The sequence below is a fragment of the Astatotilapia calliptera genome, chromosome 22 (assembly GCF_964374335.1).
Source record: "Astatotilapia calliptera chromosome 22, fAstCal68.1, whole genome shotgun sequence".
NCBI classification, from domain to species: domain Eukaryota; kingdom Metazoa; phylum Chordata; class Actinopteri; order Cichliformes; family Cichlidae; genus Astatotilapia; species Astatotilapia calliptera.
The window spans coordinates 18,516,383-18,533,765 of record NC_137442.1 but is presented as its reverse complement, the minus strand read 5'-3'; the positions used below and the strand labels follow the sequence as shown (position 1 = coordinate 18,533,765).

Genomic DNA, 17,383 nt, shown 5'->3' with positions numbered 1-17,383 from the left:
GTTTCGTTTTTTTGGGCCTGAGAAGCTCAGCTGTGTTTGCAGCTGAACCCAATTAAGGCTAGCAAGGTCTTTGTGTAGGAAAAAGTGCACACACGCAATTAGCCTCACTTCTGTTTTATTCAGTCTATAAAATAGGCTAATGCTATGTCACTGTAGAAAGCATGAAATTATCTCTCCAGACATTACAAAAGGTATTTTTTTTTCTAAAGCTTGAAAAGTACAAACACCTTTTTTACAAAACAGTAAAAGTACATAGTATTGCACAATCTTTTCGTTTATCTCCAAAGTATAAAGTTATCAATCTCCATCTGCCGGACAAAAATAAGAAATAATAAATTAAGAACTTGCCTTAAGTATCATTCTTCTAAATTACAGCACATAAATAAGAATATACTCTAGATAATTAAATTAGTCCTTAGTCAACAGTGTAATTTCTATGTAAAACAAATTCTAAAGGAAAGGAGATGCTCTCATTCATGTTAACTAATACTTGGAAAAATAAAAGTGCATTTTGATAGTCAAATTGCCCTACGTGACACGATAAAAGCAAAAGATTGGGTTTTTTTTGTTGTCCTTTTTCAGTTCTGGGAAAGAAAATATATGTTATATACACATTTAAAATGTACAGTGGGGTATAAGTGCATTAAAATCTGTACAAATTTAAAGTATGTATTCCTCTTTTGGCAGGATGAACTCTTCACAGACAAACTTTGACTTCATTAACGTCATGCGTGCTCACAAGAGTAGAGTTTTACAGACAGGAAAACTTGGACTCTCAGTCCCTTTTCTCACAGGTAACACTAATCTACCGCGCATGCGGCAATTCCTCATGACATCTCTACCTGAGTCAACTGAGAGGAGGAGGCAGACACAGAAAAGGCAGTATGAAAACAAAGATTAAGTAAGATGGGTGGTTAATCTCTGATCAGCTGTCATGATACAGTGCTTTCAGCACACAAACAACACCTGCTCTGCTTAATGTTTTACTACTGCTCTTCTTTTCTTTCCATGGGCCTCTGAGACACATGGTCAAATACAAAAACTACAATGCTTTTGTCTGGAAACGGAAACAGTCTTACAGTTCTTAAATGAGGCCTTCCCCTTGTGACCCATCTTTCAGGGTATTCTAAGCTACTGATTTATGGTCTAGGCCAGCAAGCATCAAACATTACAAAAGTGTTCATCCAAGACCCGTTTGCACCTTTTACATTAAGATATGTTTCTGAAACCTATCTACTCCAGAATCAGTAGTCGTGTCCTTTGCTTTGCTTGTCTTTTGCATTGTCTAAAACAATAGTTCATTGTCCCAGGACACCCTCATCCTTGTGCAGGTGAAGACAAATCTCTTCCTCTGGTTTACTTCTCAATTAGGCCCGCCTCTTTGATCTTAGTGTAGAAGAACTTCTCCAGTAGGTTCGCACACTTGTAGTACTCGCTCTCTGGAGGGTTGTATTCACGACAGTTTGTGAAAATTCGCTGCATGTCGGCCATAAAAAGCTTCCGTGTCGTGTAGTACCGGCTCTTTAGACGCTCGCTCATTGTCTTGAGGTCTGTAAAAATGTGAAATTTCAATTATGATACCTTTCAGTGGTTGGATGAGTATAGCATTTAACAAATAAACCCCACTTAGTTCATGCTTTAATGCCAGCTGAATAACAACAGTAAAAGATGTGGACTTTAATTAGAAATGATCTGCTGTCGTACCGCAAAACAATGTACAACTATGCAATGACTAGTGCAGACAATTAGTAATACACAAACTGTAACTCATCTCCTCCCCTTTAAGACAACTGTGCTTGTTAACACACGTACCCATGGGGAAGCGTATGACTTGGTAGTACCCAGGTGCTTCTGTTTTTTTCACAGGCTCCATAAAAGGCCAGGCATTCTGGTGACTCTAAAACACATAAAGCAGTCCTTTAAGAAAACTGTTTGTCTGTGTATGTGTGTGTCAGATGTAGACCCCATTATACGTGTCTATCCCTCACCTTCACATGTTGGAGGATAGTTTTCAGAGTGCTATACAGTTGATCGGGGTCTTTCAGTTCTTTCCTGAAGAGTGAAAAATGGTAGAAAAAACGATATAAAACTGAGGCTAGCGAAGTGCTATTTCCAGATGTGCATGCGTGTTATTATTGCCTGCAAATTTTTGTCATAAATGAAGGCCAGAGACAATGTCTGACTGTATCATTGTTGACAAAAATGATCAAATATATAATGTGAATACATTAGCCAAATCATTAGTGGAGCATCTTACCCTTTGCCCACAGGCTTCCAGCCAGTTTCACCTGTTGATATAAATAAACTAATATTACACTCATACACCAGAATGGAGTCATTCTCTAGTCACTAGAGGAAGAATAGGTCAGCAACTTCCGTGTAACCACAAAAAAATGCTGGCTGGCGAATGATTGTGCAGAATTTTTTTTGGAAGTAGTTGGATGACCAATTAGTTACGCAGAGGTTGAGCGTGTTGCACTCTAAACCTGGCAAAAGTCTGCAACGAATTCCCATTTAATTGGAAAAAAGATAGACTCTAAACAACTTGCAGTCAGTCTTTGCAATAGCAGACATGATGCTGACTCAGTCTTATTGCTGATTTCTCACTGTCCTGACACACCAATGTTTCTATAGAGATGTTAGCTGACTGGAAGTGGTTTACAATCTGGTTCCCTTCTTCAAAGCAACCACTTCAAAGGCAGGCACATAGCGAGCTGAGTGCAATAATTTTGGTTGCCCTGCAGTCTCCAACCACTGTTTTTCTTGTGTGACATTGCAATTACTGCTTGTCTTGTTGCCACAAAACAAATTCAAAAAAATTCATCATAATTCTTGCATTCACGTGCAACCTGCTCTAGTCCTTGGCTGGTAGCCATACATACGGAAAATAACCACCCATCCAGATTTCATAGAGAACAGCCTTTAAATCCGAAAAGTATTTGATTAATTAGCTTTTAGTTCTGCCTAACCTGTCACTCCGAGGAAATTAACAAGGTTGATGGTGATTATAGAGGTAGATGTACGATAAAGCCCATAAAAACCCAGTAGATAATATAACCAATAAGTTGGACAGCTTAATTGCACAGGATGTATGTGGTAAGTGGCCTACTTTCCTCAGCATTAATGCTGTAATGGCAATCATTACTTTTTAATGCCAATAATCTTGTAATGTATCAAGCTACTTTTAAAAGCCAAGGTTACCCAACACTGAAAAAGAATAACATACGTATGCCAGGAATGCTCTCAATGGGAATCTGCCGGACTCCATCCTTAAAACAGGACAGCCCTGGATAGACTTTTCTGATCTGAGCCTGTTTCCTCTCAATCAGCTTCTTGATTATCTGAAGGCAACAAATGAGAAAAAAATCTTAGTTGAGGGGACAGAAAGAAGCATTTAGATCAATAAAATATTAAAGAGTTCATTTAAAAGTCACCCACACACCTCTTTCTGCTTCTTGATGATGACAGAGAACTCTGTGTAGGGGATGCTGGGGTTGAGCTCACAGCCCATGAGTGTGGCTCCTTCATAATCCTTGATGTAGCCCACATACTTGGACTTGGGAACCTTTATGTCTTTTGAGAAACCCTGATAAGGAGGAAGTAATAATTTATCCTGGAGCTGCCACGCACTGCCTCTATTTATTATATTATTGTTACTAATGGCCGTTATTAATGTTACCTGTTTCTTAAAGTACCCAATGGCGTATTCATCAGCGTAAGTGAGAAAATTGAGGATTTCATGCTTTATGTGATATTCTTTCAGGTGGTTCATCAAATGTGTTCCATAACCCTGCAACCACACAGTCAGACCAGGAAAGGGTTAGAGCCGGCCATCCAGATATCACTGAATACCCACCAAGCTGAGAAATAAAGCTGGGCACGCTCTCACCTTGACCTGCTCATTGGAGGTGACGGCACAGAAGACAATCTCTGTGAAGCCTTGCGATGGAAACATCCGGAAACAGATCCCTCCGATCACTCTCCCGTCCTTGATCAGGGACAGCGTTTTGTGTTTCCTACCAGAAAAAAAGATGAATTTTACAGAGGGAATCTGCTTCTCTATAACCCTCTGAACTTAAGGTGGGACGATGAGGCAGAGTTACACTCACGGATCGAACACCAGCCGCGTGATGTACTCCTTGGGCATGCGGGGAAGCTGATGGGAGAACACGTTCTGAAGGCCGACGAGCCACATCAAGATCCTCTTGTTGGGCTTCTGGTTTAGGGAGTTCCCAATGACGTGGAATTCAATCACGCCCCTGCGCTCCTCCAGGCGGGCGGCTTCGTCACGTGCAGAGTGAGCTGATAGCAGGCTAGTCTGCACAGACAGGAAGGTATCAAATAAATCATGGTCCAAAATTTGCTGTGATGTGCAGAGGACTTGAACATTTTGTGCAGGGACAATTAACCTACGACTAAAAAAAATAAATGAAGTGCTATACAGACACATTATGGCAGCTTGGAAGGAGATTAAGACCAATTACCATGAGATCTGACACTGACAGGAAAATGATTAGGCTGGAAGGATGAGAAGATTTACAATTATCTAATGACTTTAATTCTTTTTACTCTTGTTATAAAGTGTCAGCCTGGAAAATCTGATAGAGGCTGTGGGTCTGGATGGTATCTGTGAAGATTACATAACTGCCCTTTGCAAATCTGCAGTGCCTTCTTATTTCTCTTAAAAATCCAAGACTTGAGTCAGATTGAAAAGCATCGCAGGTGATGCCAGTTTCAAAATAAACTAGGAGTAACCCCAAAACAACTGAAGAAGAGAGCACGGGCCATTTCCGTTTATCTTCACTTGATTTACAGATGTGAGACGTCTTGACTGACAGAAAGGTTTCAAGAAAACAGCTGTGTATCAGAAGCTGGAGTGATATGCGCTGGTGTGTCTTCTCACTTTTACTTTTTGTCACATACAGCAACAGTGTAAAAAGGGCCGTTATCTTATCCCACTCATAGATGACACCGCGCCGCAGTGATTGGCTCAGATTTCATATGAAGCTCGCAATTAAGTTTTCGACATGGCAAAGATAACATAACAGGGAGCGTTATACAAGAAGAGGAAGTGGAAATCATCAGGCCTCACAAGCACTCGGATACAGTTTCTGACAAACAGCTTATAAGTGGGCTATAATTATAGAAATGATAGAATTTTAGCCCAAATTACTACTTATCATACTTATCATATGAAGATTAAATTCACTTCCAACTAATTGGGCTCCATGCTGTGACTAAACAATAATGGGTTACCTCTGGAATGGCAGCAGGATCAGCGATAGTCGCCATGACTTCATTGATGAGGTCCATGGGGATGTCACCAACCACCCTGGGTCTCTTGTTTTCCTCATGGGAAAGGGGCTCAGAAGGTTTACGCTTTTCTCCAGCTGGGGAGTGTACACAGAGGAAAGCTCTCATTACTCAAGGGGCTTTATGTTGTAAGGTAAAAACAATATTAGAGAAAAAACCCCAACAATCAGACGACCCCCTCTGAGCAAGCACTTGGCAACAGTGGGATAGAAAAACTCCCTTTTAGCAGGAAGAAAGCTCCAACAGAACCAGGCTGTGGGAGAGGCAGCCATCTGTTGTTACTGGCGTTAGAGGGAAAAAGAAGAAAGCAGGTGGAGACAGAAATCCTGGAAACTGGTTCTACAGAATGAGATGTTTGAAAGCTGAAGCCTCTGCCTCCCATTCTACTTTTAAATATCCTAGGACCCACAAGTTAATCTGCAGTCTGAGAGCAAAGTGCTCTGTTGGGGTGATGTGGTACTGTTGGTATGGTTGGTAAACAAGTGACGGACATCTGAAGTCTACTATCTTCAGTCTTCATTTTAAACCTATATGTACTTTGTTTGTTAGAAGCAGCTCTGGGGTTTACTTCACCTTCATGTGATGACAGATCTTAGAGGCAGCATTTAAAACAGGGTTACACTAAAAGCATAAAAATCTCCAAAACTAGAAACGATCTTAAAGGACGGCTGACTTGAGTCATTTCGCTGTAAAGTAGAAACCGTTCCACTTTTAAATGTGTAAAACAAGGCTGACTTTACTCAGGTCCACACTTTTTGTTGTTGTACTGTTACGCAATAAGTTGGCTTAACTGAAACCTCGTGAGTAATAACAGGCTTGTCAGCAATACCTGGGTTTGGCTCCAGTACAGAAGCTGCCTTCCTGGCAGGACTGACACTGCCGCAGGTGGACGGGTCCACTGACACGGGACTGGTGCTGTAGTACAGCGGCCTGGCCACTGAAGCAGCACTTATAACTACACAAAAAAAAAAAAAAAAACCCACAGAGGAAATTGAATTTATTCAGTCATAGGCTTTAACCTTTTCATAAAAAAACAAGTGTCATCTTGAGAGGCGTTTCGGCGAGGGTGTGTGGGAGGGCGTGTCACCTGTGTGGATAGGAATCTGCCCTCCCGCTGCCCCTGCCAAGAAGTCTTGGCTCCAGATTGGAGAGTTATGACTGTAAACCTCCTCCTCCAGCATTGACAAGAACCTGAGCAGAGAAATCACAACAACTACTTAACTATATTAAAACAAGCAGTCAACTTTACATAAGTGGCTACGGTCTGGTTTCATACTGAGGATGTGAAGCACATCCCAGAGTGTAGCTACTTGAAGGCCTGTGTGGCTAACTGCATGTGAGCCTTCTGTATCTCTTACTTGGGAAAGTGTGTAAGAATGAGTGTGCGTTTCTCAGGAGGGAGCTTGTCCTTCTCCTGTCTGGCCTGCTCCAGCAGCTGTTTCCTCATCACAGTGAAGACAGAACGCAAAAGCGTCCGCCCAAAGATCTGAGTGGTCTCGTAGCGGGGCAGGCTGTCACAGAACTGAGGAACATTGCAGTAGCAGAGCCATCTGGAACAAGCATATCCCATAATTATCTTACAGCTTGTAACTGTACTGGTGCAGGAAAGGCAGGCACAAGATATCTGTCTACTCTGCTACCTAGTGTAGTTGACTTTGTATCCAGCTGCGTCGTCATTGGGCACCCTTTGGCGTCTTTGAGAGGGCGTTTCCAACTGCCAGTAGTTGATCTGGTTGAGAAACATCTTAGCCAGCTCCATAATGGTTTGGCGTTCTTTAGATGGCAGGTGGCTGAATTTGTACTGGACAAAATTGTTCACCCCCTATTTCAGAAACGTGGAGTAAAAGAAAGAACAAATATATCAAAAGTAAGATAAAGATCAGAGGATGAAAGAGTCTGTGCAGTGGAGACTTATTTCTCTACCTGCTCGATGCTGGGCTTTTCAAACGGCGGACTCTCCTGTGCTTCTAACATTGGTTTACCCATCTGTAGGATGGACTTCCTCAGCAGCTGACAATGGAAAAAGATGGCGTTTGTTTAAAGCGAGCGAGATCTGAAAACTCTACCTTGCTTCAAATCGAGTGTAAAGCAATAAAATTACTTTGAAGAGGGAAAAGTAGACTTGTTTAGTGTCAGCATCCTCCTCTTTGTGAATGCACGTGTACAGATACTCCACATCCAGAACAATGCCAAGAAGCCTGTTCATTTCCTCCTCTGAAACATTTTCTAGATGGGTCACATGATCACCTGGAAAGAAGAAATAAGCCAATGAAATTCATCTAGCTTACCCTTCTTGGTATTATTTTCTGATGCAGCTTCTCTGGTGGGCATGCCGACTTACCCAAAGTGTGAGAGCAGCTCCGACAGGGCTCCTGGAGGTTGACTGCGTTGGACTGCTGCTCTGTTTGAGGAGGTGTAGGAGGGGGGTTCTGACTTTTCCAGCCATTACACTTACAGGCTCCTTCAGCCTGCGATAAATAGAGGTTAAATGAGTACAAGCAGGCACAAAGACGATATTAAAAGCAGCAAATGAGCAATAAATGGGGGCAGATTACATAGAACAATTAAGGAAAACCATTCATCTTGTTAAGTTTTGCTTTTTTATTACATAAATATCTTAAAAGCTTTTCCAGGCTCTCTCAGGTTAAACGAGAGATGTTATGCCCGACTTTCTACAGTAACAGGGGGCGGGGACATGATCAGCTGAAGGTGCTGTTCTGAGCATGCGCCCTGAAACAACAACAAACTCCGCCCCCGCCAGCAGCTGTCACCCTGTCAAAACAAAGACCCCGTCCCTCTCTGCGGATCATACGCTGCATAAGCCCAATAAACTCCTCTCTGTTTACCCCCCCTGCTATGACGGTCTCGTGCACGACCACACACACGCACACAAACACACACGCGTATCCAGACCTTGTGCACACAGCCAGCTACTCCCAAAACCAGCGTCAAGCCAATGTTTACGTTCACCAACCCCCCACCTTGACAGAAGCAGTAACACTGTAACAGGCTGCAGCTGCAAGGCCCCTGCTGAAAAGTCCAGATGTAAAAAAAGCCCCTCCAAAACACTTAATGTGTCAGGATTTTATTTTTTTAGTATTACCTCTTTAGTAACTGGTTCATGCATGCAAAAGAAAAAACACAAGAAACTCAAGTGCGGCAATGGCTTCCTTTGCTGTGCTTGCATTTTGAAAACTATTGCAACCAAGCCCAGGAAATGCAGCACACTTTAAGTATGAGCCCCGAAAACTACCCCGCTTTAAAGCCCTGCTTTTGCAGATGTGGCATACTTTGCAGGATGAATACACTCCGAGTTTTTCCAGTTTCTTGGGCCGAGGCGAGGAGCGTAGTTGTGCCTTCTTCACGGCGATACGTGCGGATCCTCTAGCGGCGCCTGAGCCCTCCGTGCCTCCGGCTCCAGGAGCGGCCGGAACCAGGCCCGCGGCTCCGATGGCCGGCGAACCTTGCTGAATCCCAGCGCTGTCGGCCATGATTCCCACCGAAACCCGAAGGGACCGCCAGCCCGGGGAATATTCGCTGCGCCGTCCGCTCTATTCCACAAACGGAGGATCAGACATGGCGCTCATCCTTATTTTCAATTTCTCGCTGTAGGCCCATTTTCCTCCGCTAGGGGACCTTCATGGGATAGGCCAACTCCACAACAATTCAAAGAGGAGAGGTCACAAAATGCAACCATTTATAGCAAAATTTCAAGGTCAAACGTGGTGGGAGCGGAAAAAAAAAGCGGATCCATACTTTCAGTCAGGCACAGGTGACTTCCAAGACTATACTGAAAAATTACTGAAATTAATAGCAACACCATTTAGAAATATATTTATAGACCCTTAAAAATATTTTCACATCATATCAGTGAACATGTGGAAATGTCTTAAGTATGCTCACCCAAACAACAACAATAAAAAAAAGGTTAAAGTTCAGGATTGATGATGATTAGAAGCTTTCATCAGTTTCATGATGAGTATGAGGGAAGTAAAAGTGTGGGTCATAACCTCCAGAGGACAAAACAAACATATAGAGTAGTAGACAAAAAGTAAAAAAAATAAAATAAAAAAAGCTATTGAGGCCCAGAGGTAATAAAGGCACGCACACACATGCACACCGCCTGATTACAATAATAAATGATCAAATTTATTTCAGTATTTATTTGGTCATTACATAACAGTACTGTAAAATGCTTGCATTTAAATGTTTCTGGCTGCAAATAAGTGTTCACTGCAAAACAAAAAAAATTAAAAAAAAATTACAATTTGCATCCTTATGTGTTAAATCATCTATTCATAAACCGCCATTGTGCCAGCTGATAGTTGTTTTACTGTTCCTACAATTATCGTCACAATGTTAGCGAGATGTAGTAGGACAGACAGAGGAAAGCTCAAAAACTGTGCAGCGTGGTGTCCGACTCCTCTGGAGTTTTACAACCTGTGCCTCTGAAAGCTCACGTCTACTTACAGGGAGGAGTAGGAGGAGGAATAGTTCTGGACAAGGCATAGACAAGAAAAAAATGGAGAAGTGTAAAGTAAAGAGATAATCTTAAAAAACAAAAAAACAAAACATGTTTGGATATATTTTTTATGACAGAAATATACAAGACAGATGACTAAATAAATGCAATTTCATTTTTTTGTTGTTGTTAATAAACACTAGATACATTTATAAAGACCACCACTGATTATAATTTAACCATTTATATGTGTAAAAAAAAAAAAAAAAAAGACAAAGAAAAAAAGGAACAGCAACAAAACTCCAAACCCAGATTGTAGCTGTTTTTTTTCCCCTTCCTGCTAACTGTACACTTTTTTATGATTATCTAGACAACTCCCTAGCAAGCATTAGTCCTGTCACTGGTAAATTGAAAAAGGTAGACTACACTGCAACACCTTATTTACAGTATATTATTTATATATTTATATTTATATATTTATATATATATATATATATATTTATATATCACACTGGCTGAAATCATGACAAGATATATTCATGAACATCATTAGTGCAAGGCATGAGTAAGACAGACCTGTAAAAAGAGTTATTTACTAAAAGTACTCTGTATGTGTGTGTGCATGTGTGTGTAACAATTAGGGGGGTTGTGTGTCGGTGGGACAGAGTGTGTGCTTGACAAAGGTGTGGATGATGTGTAACAGACTGTGTGTATGTTCATGTACAGTGATGTTTAGGTCTTACAGGGAATAGGGGAAGGTGGGGAGGGAGACGACAAGTCAGTGGCGTGTGTGTGTTTAATTGTGGAAATGTGTGTTAAAAAAAAAAGCCAAAAACAACAAAACACACGGATAAATGCGTGTGAATAAGTCGAAGGATGTAATCTGTCACCAGACAGCAAACCCGGGCCGGGCTTTGTACAGAATGACACACCACCGTGTCTAAAGCACTTTCTAATCAAGAGAAGATGTCAAACATTTATGATTCCGATATTAATTAAGAAGCAACTTTACATATTGCAACTCCCCACTCACTGCTATCACCTTCGATTTACCCCCAGTGCAAACCCAGCAGTCGAGCAACATTGACACAATGGAAAAAGTAACCGCACAAGAATAAATCGTTGAAAAACAGAAACCCAAGAGACCGCAGTATGACAACAAAAGGGTGGTCTAACACAAGGTTTATGGACGGACACATCATGAAGTGGGCAGTTGGTGACACTGACGTGTACCGTAGAGGCCTCTGCGCTGTGTTTATAGACACAAGGGGATTTGCTGCGCAGCACTGGTCCTTGCAGACAACTCACAGAGTAAATACTGTGAAACATTGCACAATGCCACGAAGGACAGCTAGGAGCAGGCACGGGCCCAGAATGGAGACAAGGTGGTGTGAGAAGCTATGCACTAGTGCTACGTTGGGTTTAATGGAGGGAGTGGGGTTATAAGGACCAACTATTCTCCCCCCCCTCCCAGCTACGAGATAAAGGGCCCTAGAAACAACAAGAGAGACAGAATCTACAATTTCTCTCTGCCTCCTCCACCTTTCCTCTTTCTGAGATTAACAAGAACACACTCCTCCAACCAACTTTTTCTGCTCTACTGCAGATTGAATGTGTAACTCTTTAACTTTTAGGCCGCCTAAATATGCTAGCATGTGCATCCACAAGTTTGACAAAATTAAAGTAAACAATAATCAACAAAGTTATAAAAAAATTGAACAAAAACAGAAGACTGGTATTAGAAATGCAACATTAAAGACTTAAGCTATCCCAGAAAAGAGAAGTGATCACTTCCTCCAGATGAAACTCATGTCTACACGGTGTAAAGATGATGACAACGCAAGGAAGGGTGCTCTAATGTTTCTAATACCTGCGATCACTGATCTATCAATAATACGATAGATGTAACAAGCTCGATGGCAGAAAGTAAGACAAAGTGGTTAGGAGGCTTCCCCGGGTAGCAGCAGAACCATAATGGAGGAAAAGAGGCAGAACCGCAAAGAAAGATCAGTGTGATGGCAATGAATTTGTTAAAAGTGGACGAGTGGGGTGGCGAGTGCAGGGCATATTTTCTTGTTTCAGAGAGTAGGTGACACATTGCATTAGTAACTGCAGTGGCATTTGGGGCATTGACCACATTAGTTACTGCCATACAGGTTGGTAGGGAGGAGGGTGTTCTTCATGTTAGTTACTGCAGCATGGAGCCTTGGCTGGCTGGGCAGCTTCTGTCAGGTCCACTCCCCGGCTGCGCCCAGTGTTTGCTCCTGCAGTCTGAGGCTCATTTTTTGGCAATCTCTTTGCTGGAAGAAATCAAAACAAACAAACAAACAAACAAACAAACAAATAAATAATACAACGATTTTCAGAAAAGAGAAGCTACAAATGATAAAAAAAAAAATCATTAACAAACACATCAATCATGCTAGTTTGACCTTGTCCTCCAGTTAATTTTTAACTTGCATTTTAAGCAGGAACTGAAACCTCTTAGGAATTTGTGATTGTCCAAGCCTAACAGCAGCTTTGTAAACCTTGTGTACTTTTCAGCAGAAGAAAACTAGAGCTACAGTAGAAAGCCCAGGGTAGCAGAGAACATGCAAACTCCACACAGAAGGAGCCCTAAACTGGGCTTCAAGCCATCACCTTCTTGCTATGAGGGAACAGTTCTAACTCCGAATAATAGAAATATGCAGAAAAACAAATATCTACAAATTGAGTCCTAAAAGTTACCCACCAATGGCCATAAATATCTCATTCACATTCATAGACGTCTTGGCCGATGTCTCCATGAAAAGTAAGCTGTTGTCATCTGCGTATGATTGGGCGTCCTGTTGACACAGTGTAAACAAACAAATTTTTAATACATCCTCCAACACGCATTTCTTCAGGCATAAGAGAAACACAATTAGGGGATAATTAAAAACGGAAGTCATGGCTCTAGAATACAGCGTCTGCTAGGAACGTGATCACCCATCCACCTATTTTCCTCCCCTCATCCAACTCAGTTTTGCGGTGGGATTGGAGACGGGTTGCCAACCTGTCGCAGGGCTAACAGAGAGGTACAGATAGCCATTCACACCATAGTCACACCTATGAGAGATTTAGAATCACCAATTAAATAACTGTACTAACTACATGTGCTCGGACTGTGGGAGGAAGCTGGAGTATACGGAGATAAACCACGCAGACACAGGGAGAACATGCAAACTCCACACATAAAGGTCACAGAAAAATTAGATTAAAAAATAATAATAATAATTGTAAAATCATGAAAGCCTAAGACACAGTCTAAGGTTTGTCTAGACTGACCTGGAAGTCCACAGCTCTTTTGTTAGCCAGGTCAGCTTTGTTTCCTGACAGAGCGATGACTATATTAGGGCTAGCTTGTCGTTGTAGCTCCTTCACCCAGTTCTTGGCCCGTGCAAAGGACTCCTGAAATAAAAATGAAGACACGGTACCACTTGTCAACATCTAATGCTACTTTCATGTTTTAACTTGCTCTACAAGTGCTCTGGAAGGCCTGGGTCTTAGTCGAGGATGAACGTGCCTCGTTTGTGATGTCGTAGACCACAATGGCAGCTTGTGCTCCTCTGTAATACATTGGTGCCAAACTGTGGTAACGCTCCTGGCCTGCAGTGTCCCAGATTTCAAATTTCACTGTTGTATCATCAAGACACACTGTTTGGGTTAGGAAGGCCGCTGTGGAGATAGGAAGAGACGAGTCATTTTTGCGTGATCATTAACGACACCAAAACTATATCTTTACGAGGTCATATAAACAGCTGATAAATGTGTCAACACAAAAGCATCAGTATTCTGAATGGGGACTTCTCAGGAAAACAAACTAACAAAACAAACAACAACAACAAAAAAAAAAACAACAGAACTGCCAGGTTGTCAGAAACATCCTGATTTGATGACATGACCTTACCTCCTATTGTGCTTTCCTGGAATTCATGGAACTGGCCCTTGACAAAGCGAAGCACTAAGCTGGACTTCCCCACAGCCGATTCACCCAACAGCACCAGCTTAAACTGACAGATCTTATTCCCTGCATTTGGTCCATTGGGTCTCGTAGCTCCTCCTCGATTGGCCATGACCTAGTCAGATCCCAGGTGTCCTGTGTGCCGAACCTCACTGTCGGGACTTCTGCTGCAGGAAGCACGAGAACAAACATGTTCACAGAGTAAAAACAGATATTAAACTCTAAGAGATTTGTAATTTCTTTTCCCTTCAAATGCAGTTTAACAAGTCATAACAGGAACGGAACAGTTATTTTTGTATAGATTACAGTCTGACATTTAAGACAAATGAGCATTACTCATATATTCAAATCATGCAACAAATTTATAAATATAAGATCAGCTTCCTCTGAAAATCATTATAAAATTACAAATCTTATGAAAACTAGAATCCGACTAATGAATAGGCTACTAGAAAAAAGTAACTAAATTAGGCAATCTTTTGACATTTTGACTGGGACATAAAGGTCAATGAAAGTTCCTCAGAGCAGACTACATACAAAAAATGATACATCTCTTACTCATACTTGCACACATCAAAGTCAAGCATGCACCCACTGGTATCACTTCAATTTGTTGTGAATTAAGAAGGTTTTCACACACAGAGTGTTTCAAAGAAACAGGTGGTTTTCACACGGCAGTTTAGGCAACATGAAGAAATTTATGTGATCAATAAATTCAAATATAATTCATATACAGTGCATTGAAAATGATAGCCTGTATCAATTAGCTATCTTTTTTATCTGCAAATTATGGCTGTAAATGCAATTTTATAACGCTAATAACTGAATTATTCTGTGAACATTTCAAGTCAGTAAAAATAACATGCGAGCATTTCAAACACACAAAGGCCTGTTCTGAATGCATGTGCAATTTTTGACAGGGGATGCAGAAATTTCAGACACTTCTTCATGAATGTAACTTACAGTAACACCAGGAAAAGGAAGCCTTGTCATGAACTACAACAGTGATTCATGGCAAACTCGAAAGAGAGCCGGGGAAAGACCCACCCACATTACACAAGTGTGGTACAACTGCGAGAACCATTGCATGCATGCATACCATGCGTGCATGTAGTGCTTACTAACTTATTTGGGAATGAACAGCTCAGAATTTCTAAAAAACACAGACGGCTGTTGTAAGGAGATAATCACGGCTTATGTCTGGCCTCACAGGGTGAATTTAGTGGAATCTTGTGCCTGACCAAAAACTGGCCTTTCGCCTCACATCAAACTCACATATATGGTGCAGTGCAATAAAGCACAAAGCAACCTTTGTTAACCACACAAGTCACACTTTGTTGAGGAGAGGCATTAATCTGTGGTGGCTGTAGCCTCAATGGCAGTTTATGAAGATGTTGTACTGAATTATAGTATACTGTAAGGTAGCAGTACGTAATAGCATACGACACATTTGAGTGTCTGTGGCTGTGGCTTGAAAGGTTGATGGATAGATTCCCCGGCTACTCTAGACTGCATGCTGAAGTATCCTTGGGGAAAGCACTGAACCCTGAGTCGCCTGCAATCCATGCATTGTGAGCTAGAGTGCATGCAAATGATAGAAAAGGCGCTATGGTAAAGAAAAAAAAGCACTTGTATGCATTTATGTGTGATGGGATGAACGAGTAGTAGTAGCTGTGACTGCTCCAAGAAGAAAAGTGCTACTTAATTATATAAGTTAAGAGTTAACATGTGCTTATAATCTGCAAGATAACTAAGAGGATACAGCTATGAATGTACTCTGAACAAAATTGCAAAAATAGGCAAGTCAGTCTATAAAGTAACTGTGCCAGGACTGCTTAAATGCAAATGCAACAGAGCAAATAAAAAAAAATGTCTGCCATTACAAATGTGCGATTCACTTTTTATCTCCATATTTTTGCCTCCAAATCACTGTCATCATCACCCTAACTTCTTCTTTCAGTGTCCCCTTCTTGCCTAAAAACTACAGTCGACTGGGACTTTGTGGTTATTGCCCCTAAGCGCATGGGGACTGGTTCAACAACTGATGATTTTAGATCAGCTCTAATGACATACCTGTTTTAGCTGCTTTTAGTTTAGCCTCAGGTCCGTCAGTGTTTGGTCAAACACACTGTAAATGTTTTGTACTACTGTTTTACTTGACTGTTTAGCATTGGTAGAATGCAGCTGTTTTCTGATTTCTTTTCTTAAATATTATATTTTATTATGTTCCCTGTTTATGTAAGCTCCATGTTTGTAATTGGGTTCTTGAGACGTGGATTACAAAATGAGTGTGCCTGTACTGCACTTATGGTCAACTCCAGTCATTTCAAAATGAGCTCTATAAATAGCATTTACTTTTTTCACACACACTATAAACCTGTGCGTCACTAGCCCACATCTGTGGCAAACCGTTCTTACTTGTGTCGCAACACTAAAGGCTGAAGGCATTCATATAACAGAGTTTATTAAGGTAAAGATAACAGCCACCAGATTTCTGGGTCTATTTCAAATAAAGAGCTTTGGGGAAACGAGTCAATAAATTGACCGGCGAGGTCATGCCAAAACATTTCAACCTTATCTCAATCGACTTATCCTTGAGACGAAGTCTTGAAGACGCGCAGCAAGAAAACAAACAAGCTCCAGGAACTGGAATGAGAACAGTGACTGTATTTACCCACACTCATGACACGATTTGTCAACAAACGCTGCGCATTACATGACTACGACGTGCATATTTGGCTTGAACCCTCGATACTTAGTTGACTATAAACACACTCGCTCTATGTTAGCAGTGGCTATCGGTCTGTTTTGATGTTAGAGGGGGCCGCCATTTTCCCCAAAGTGTTTTTGTTCTCTAGCTTGTTAGCGTTTATGCTGTTAGCAAAGCTTAGCATTCCTAGCTGTCTGGTGTCATTAGTCTCCCGACTGCTGTAAGGACATAAAAACAACACGACAGCTATCTGCATAAAACTAACGCCATTGTTTTTTTCTTTCGAATTGAAACCCTGATTGCCGGTGCTGTTTAGCTAATGTTGATTCAAGGGGAATAGCTGAGCCCCTCAATTAACAAACACTAACGTTAGCTTGCTGTCACTGTTAGCATTACACCCACTGAACCCAGTCCACCTATTAGCAAAGTCACTGTAAGCCTGCCATGCTACCTGCTATACAAGACATTATAAGCTTTTTGCTATTGGTATACAAGAGAACAAGCGGACTCGACAGGACAAAGGCCCGCATTTCTGCATCCCCCATGCCACCAAACACCATCGACATTAGCTGCACTTAGCTAGCGACATAGCTAGCTAACGAAGTCACCGATGACAACTAAACAAACGGCGGCGTCATGTCACCGAGCCAGCTGCAAACCACAACTTGTAGATTCGTGACAAGTACGTTACCCGAGAGCCAGGCGATGTACAACTTTAAATAGCACCGCTGCAGTTCGCACACAGAACCCGGGACACTGTGATGAGCTGGTGTCAGGGGAGGGGGGGACCGAGAAAACAATTTCAACAATCCTGTCACGTCTCCTCCTTTCTTTCTTCTCGCAACTTCCCCTTAGAACCAAAACACAAACAAGCTCTTCCGCTCCCCGTGCCACGTCACACGACACGCCCGCTAAC

General features: G+C 41.7%; 2 protein-coding genes across 3 annotated transcripts; both read right to left on the bottom strand.

The window, feature by feature from the left end:
• Positions 1-98: 98 nt before the first annotated feature.
• On the bottom strand, positions 99-8,939 carry kat2b (K(lysine) acetyltransferase 2B). Its single transcript, XM_026155669.2, has 18 exons — positions 8,604-8,939; positions 7,655-7,781; positions 7,415-7,560; positions 7,237-7,323; positions 6,954-7,135; positions 6,672-6,863; positions 6,401-6,504; positions 6,143-6,268; positions 5,257-5,390; positions 4,110-4,318; positions 3,890-4,016; positions 3,680-3,790; positions 3,443-3,586; positions 3,227-3,341; positions 2,258-2,288; positions 1,989-2,052; positions 1,813-1,897; positions 99-1,550 (listed from the first exon to the last, which is right to left on the bottom strand). Exons 1-18 carry the CDS (start codon positions 8,802-8,804, stop codon positions 1,357-1,359), a joined length of 2,379 nt encoding a protein of 792 aa, XP_026011454.1. The 5' UTR covers positions 8,805-8,939; the 3' UTR covers positions 99-1,356.
• A 1,088-nt stretch (positions 8,940-10,027) lies between these two features.
• LOC113014257 (ras-related protein Rab-5A) lies at positions 10,028-17,336 on the bottom strand. 2 transcript variants are annotated; one of them, XM_026155673.2, is made up of 6 exons: positions 17,159-17,336; positions 13,704-13,924; positions 13,320-13,471; positions 13,082-13,204; positions 12,507-12,600; positions 10,028-12,075 (listed from the first exon to the last, which is right to left on the bottom strand). In XM_026155673.2, the coding sequence occupies exons 2-6, from the start codon at positions 13,867-13,869 to the stop codon at positions 11,960-11,962; spliced, it is 651 nt and encodes a 216-aa protein (XP_026011458.1). In that variant the 5' UTR covers positions 13,870-13,924; positions 17,159-17,336; the 3' UTR covers positions 10,028-11,959. The 2 variants fall into 2 exon arrangements, with proteins under 2 accessions (XP_026011458.1, XP_026011459.1); XM_026155674.2 differs by having other exon boundaries at positions 11,346-12,075; positions 13,704-13,921; positions 17,159-17,309.
• Between the last annotated feature and the right edge of the window lie 47 nt (positions 17,337-17,383).

Bases quoted from the DNA above. Each gene is read 5' to 3' on its own strand.
- kat2b (XM_026155669.2), bottom strand. From the start codon at position 8,804: ATGGCCGACAGCGCTGGGATTCAGCAAGGTTCGCCGGCCATCGGAGCC. The intron at 3,791-3,889 runs GTGAGAGCGTGC...GTGTGGTTGCAG, and splicing joins CCTCCAATGAGCAGGTCAAG to GGTTATGGAACACATTTGAT. The intron at 1,551-1,812 runs GTACGTGTGTTA...ACATTTTTACAG, and splicing joins AGTCATACGCTTCCCCATGG to ACCTCAAGACAATGAGCGAG.
- LOC113014257 (XM_026155673.2), bottom strand. From the start codon at position 13,869: ATGGCCAATCGAGGAGGAGCTACGAGACCCAATGGACCAAATGCAGGG. The intron at 13,472-13,703 runs GTAAGGTCATGT...CTATCTCCACAG, and splicing joins CCAGGAAAGCACAATAGGAG to CGGCCTTCCTAACCCAAACA. The intron at 12,076-12,506 runs GTGGGTAACTTT...GATTTCTTCCAG, and splicing joins TGAGATATTTATGGCCATTG to CAAAGAGATTGCCAAAAAAT.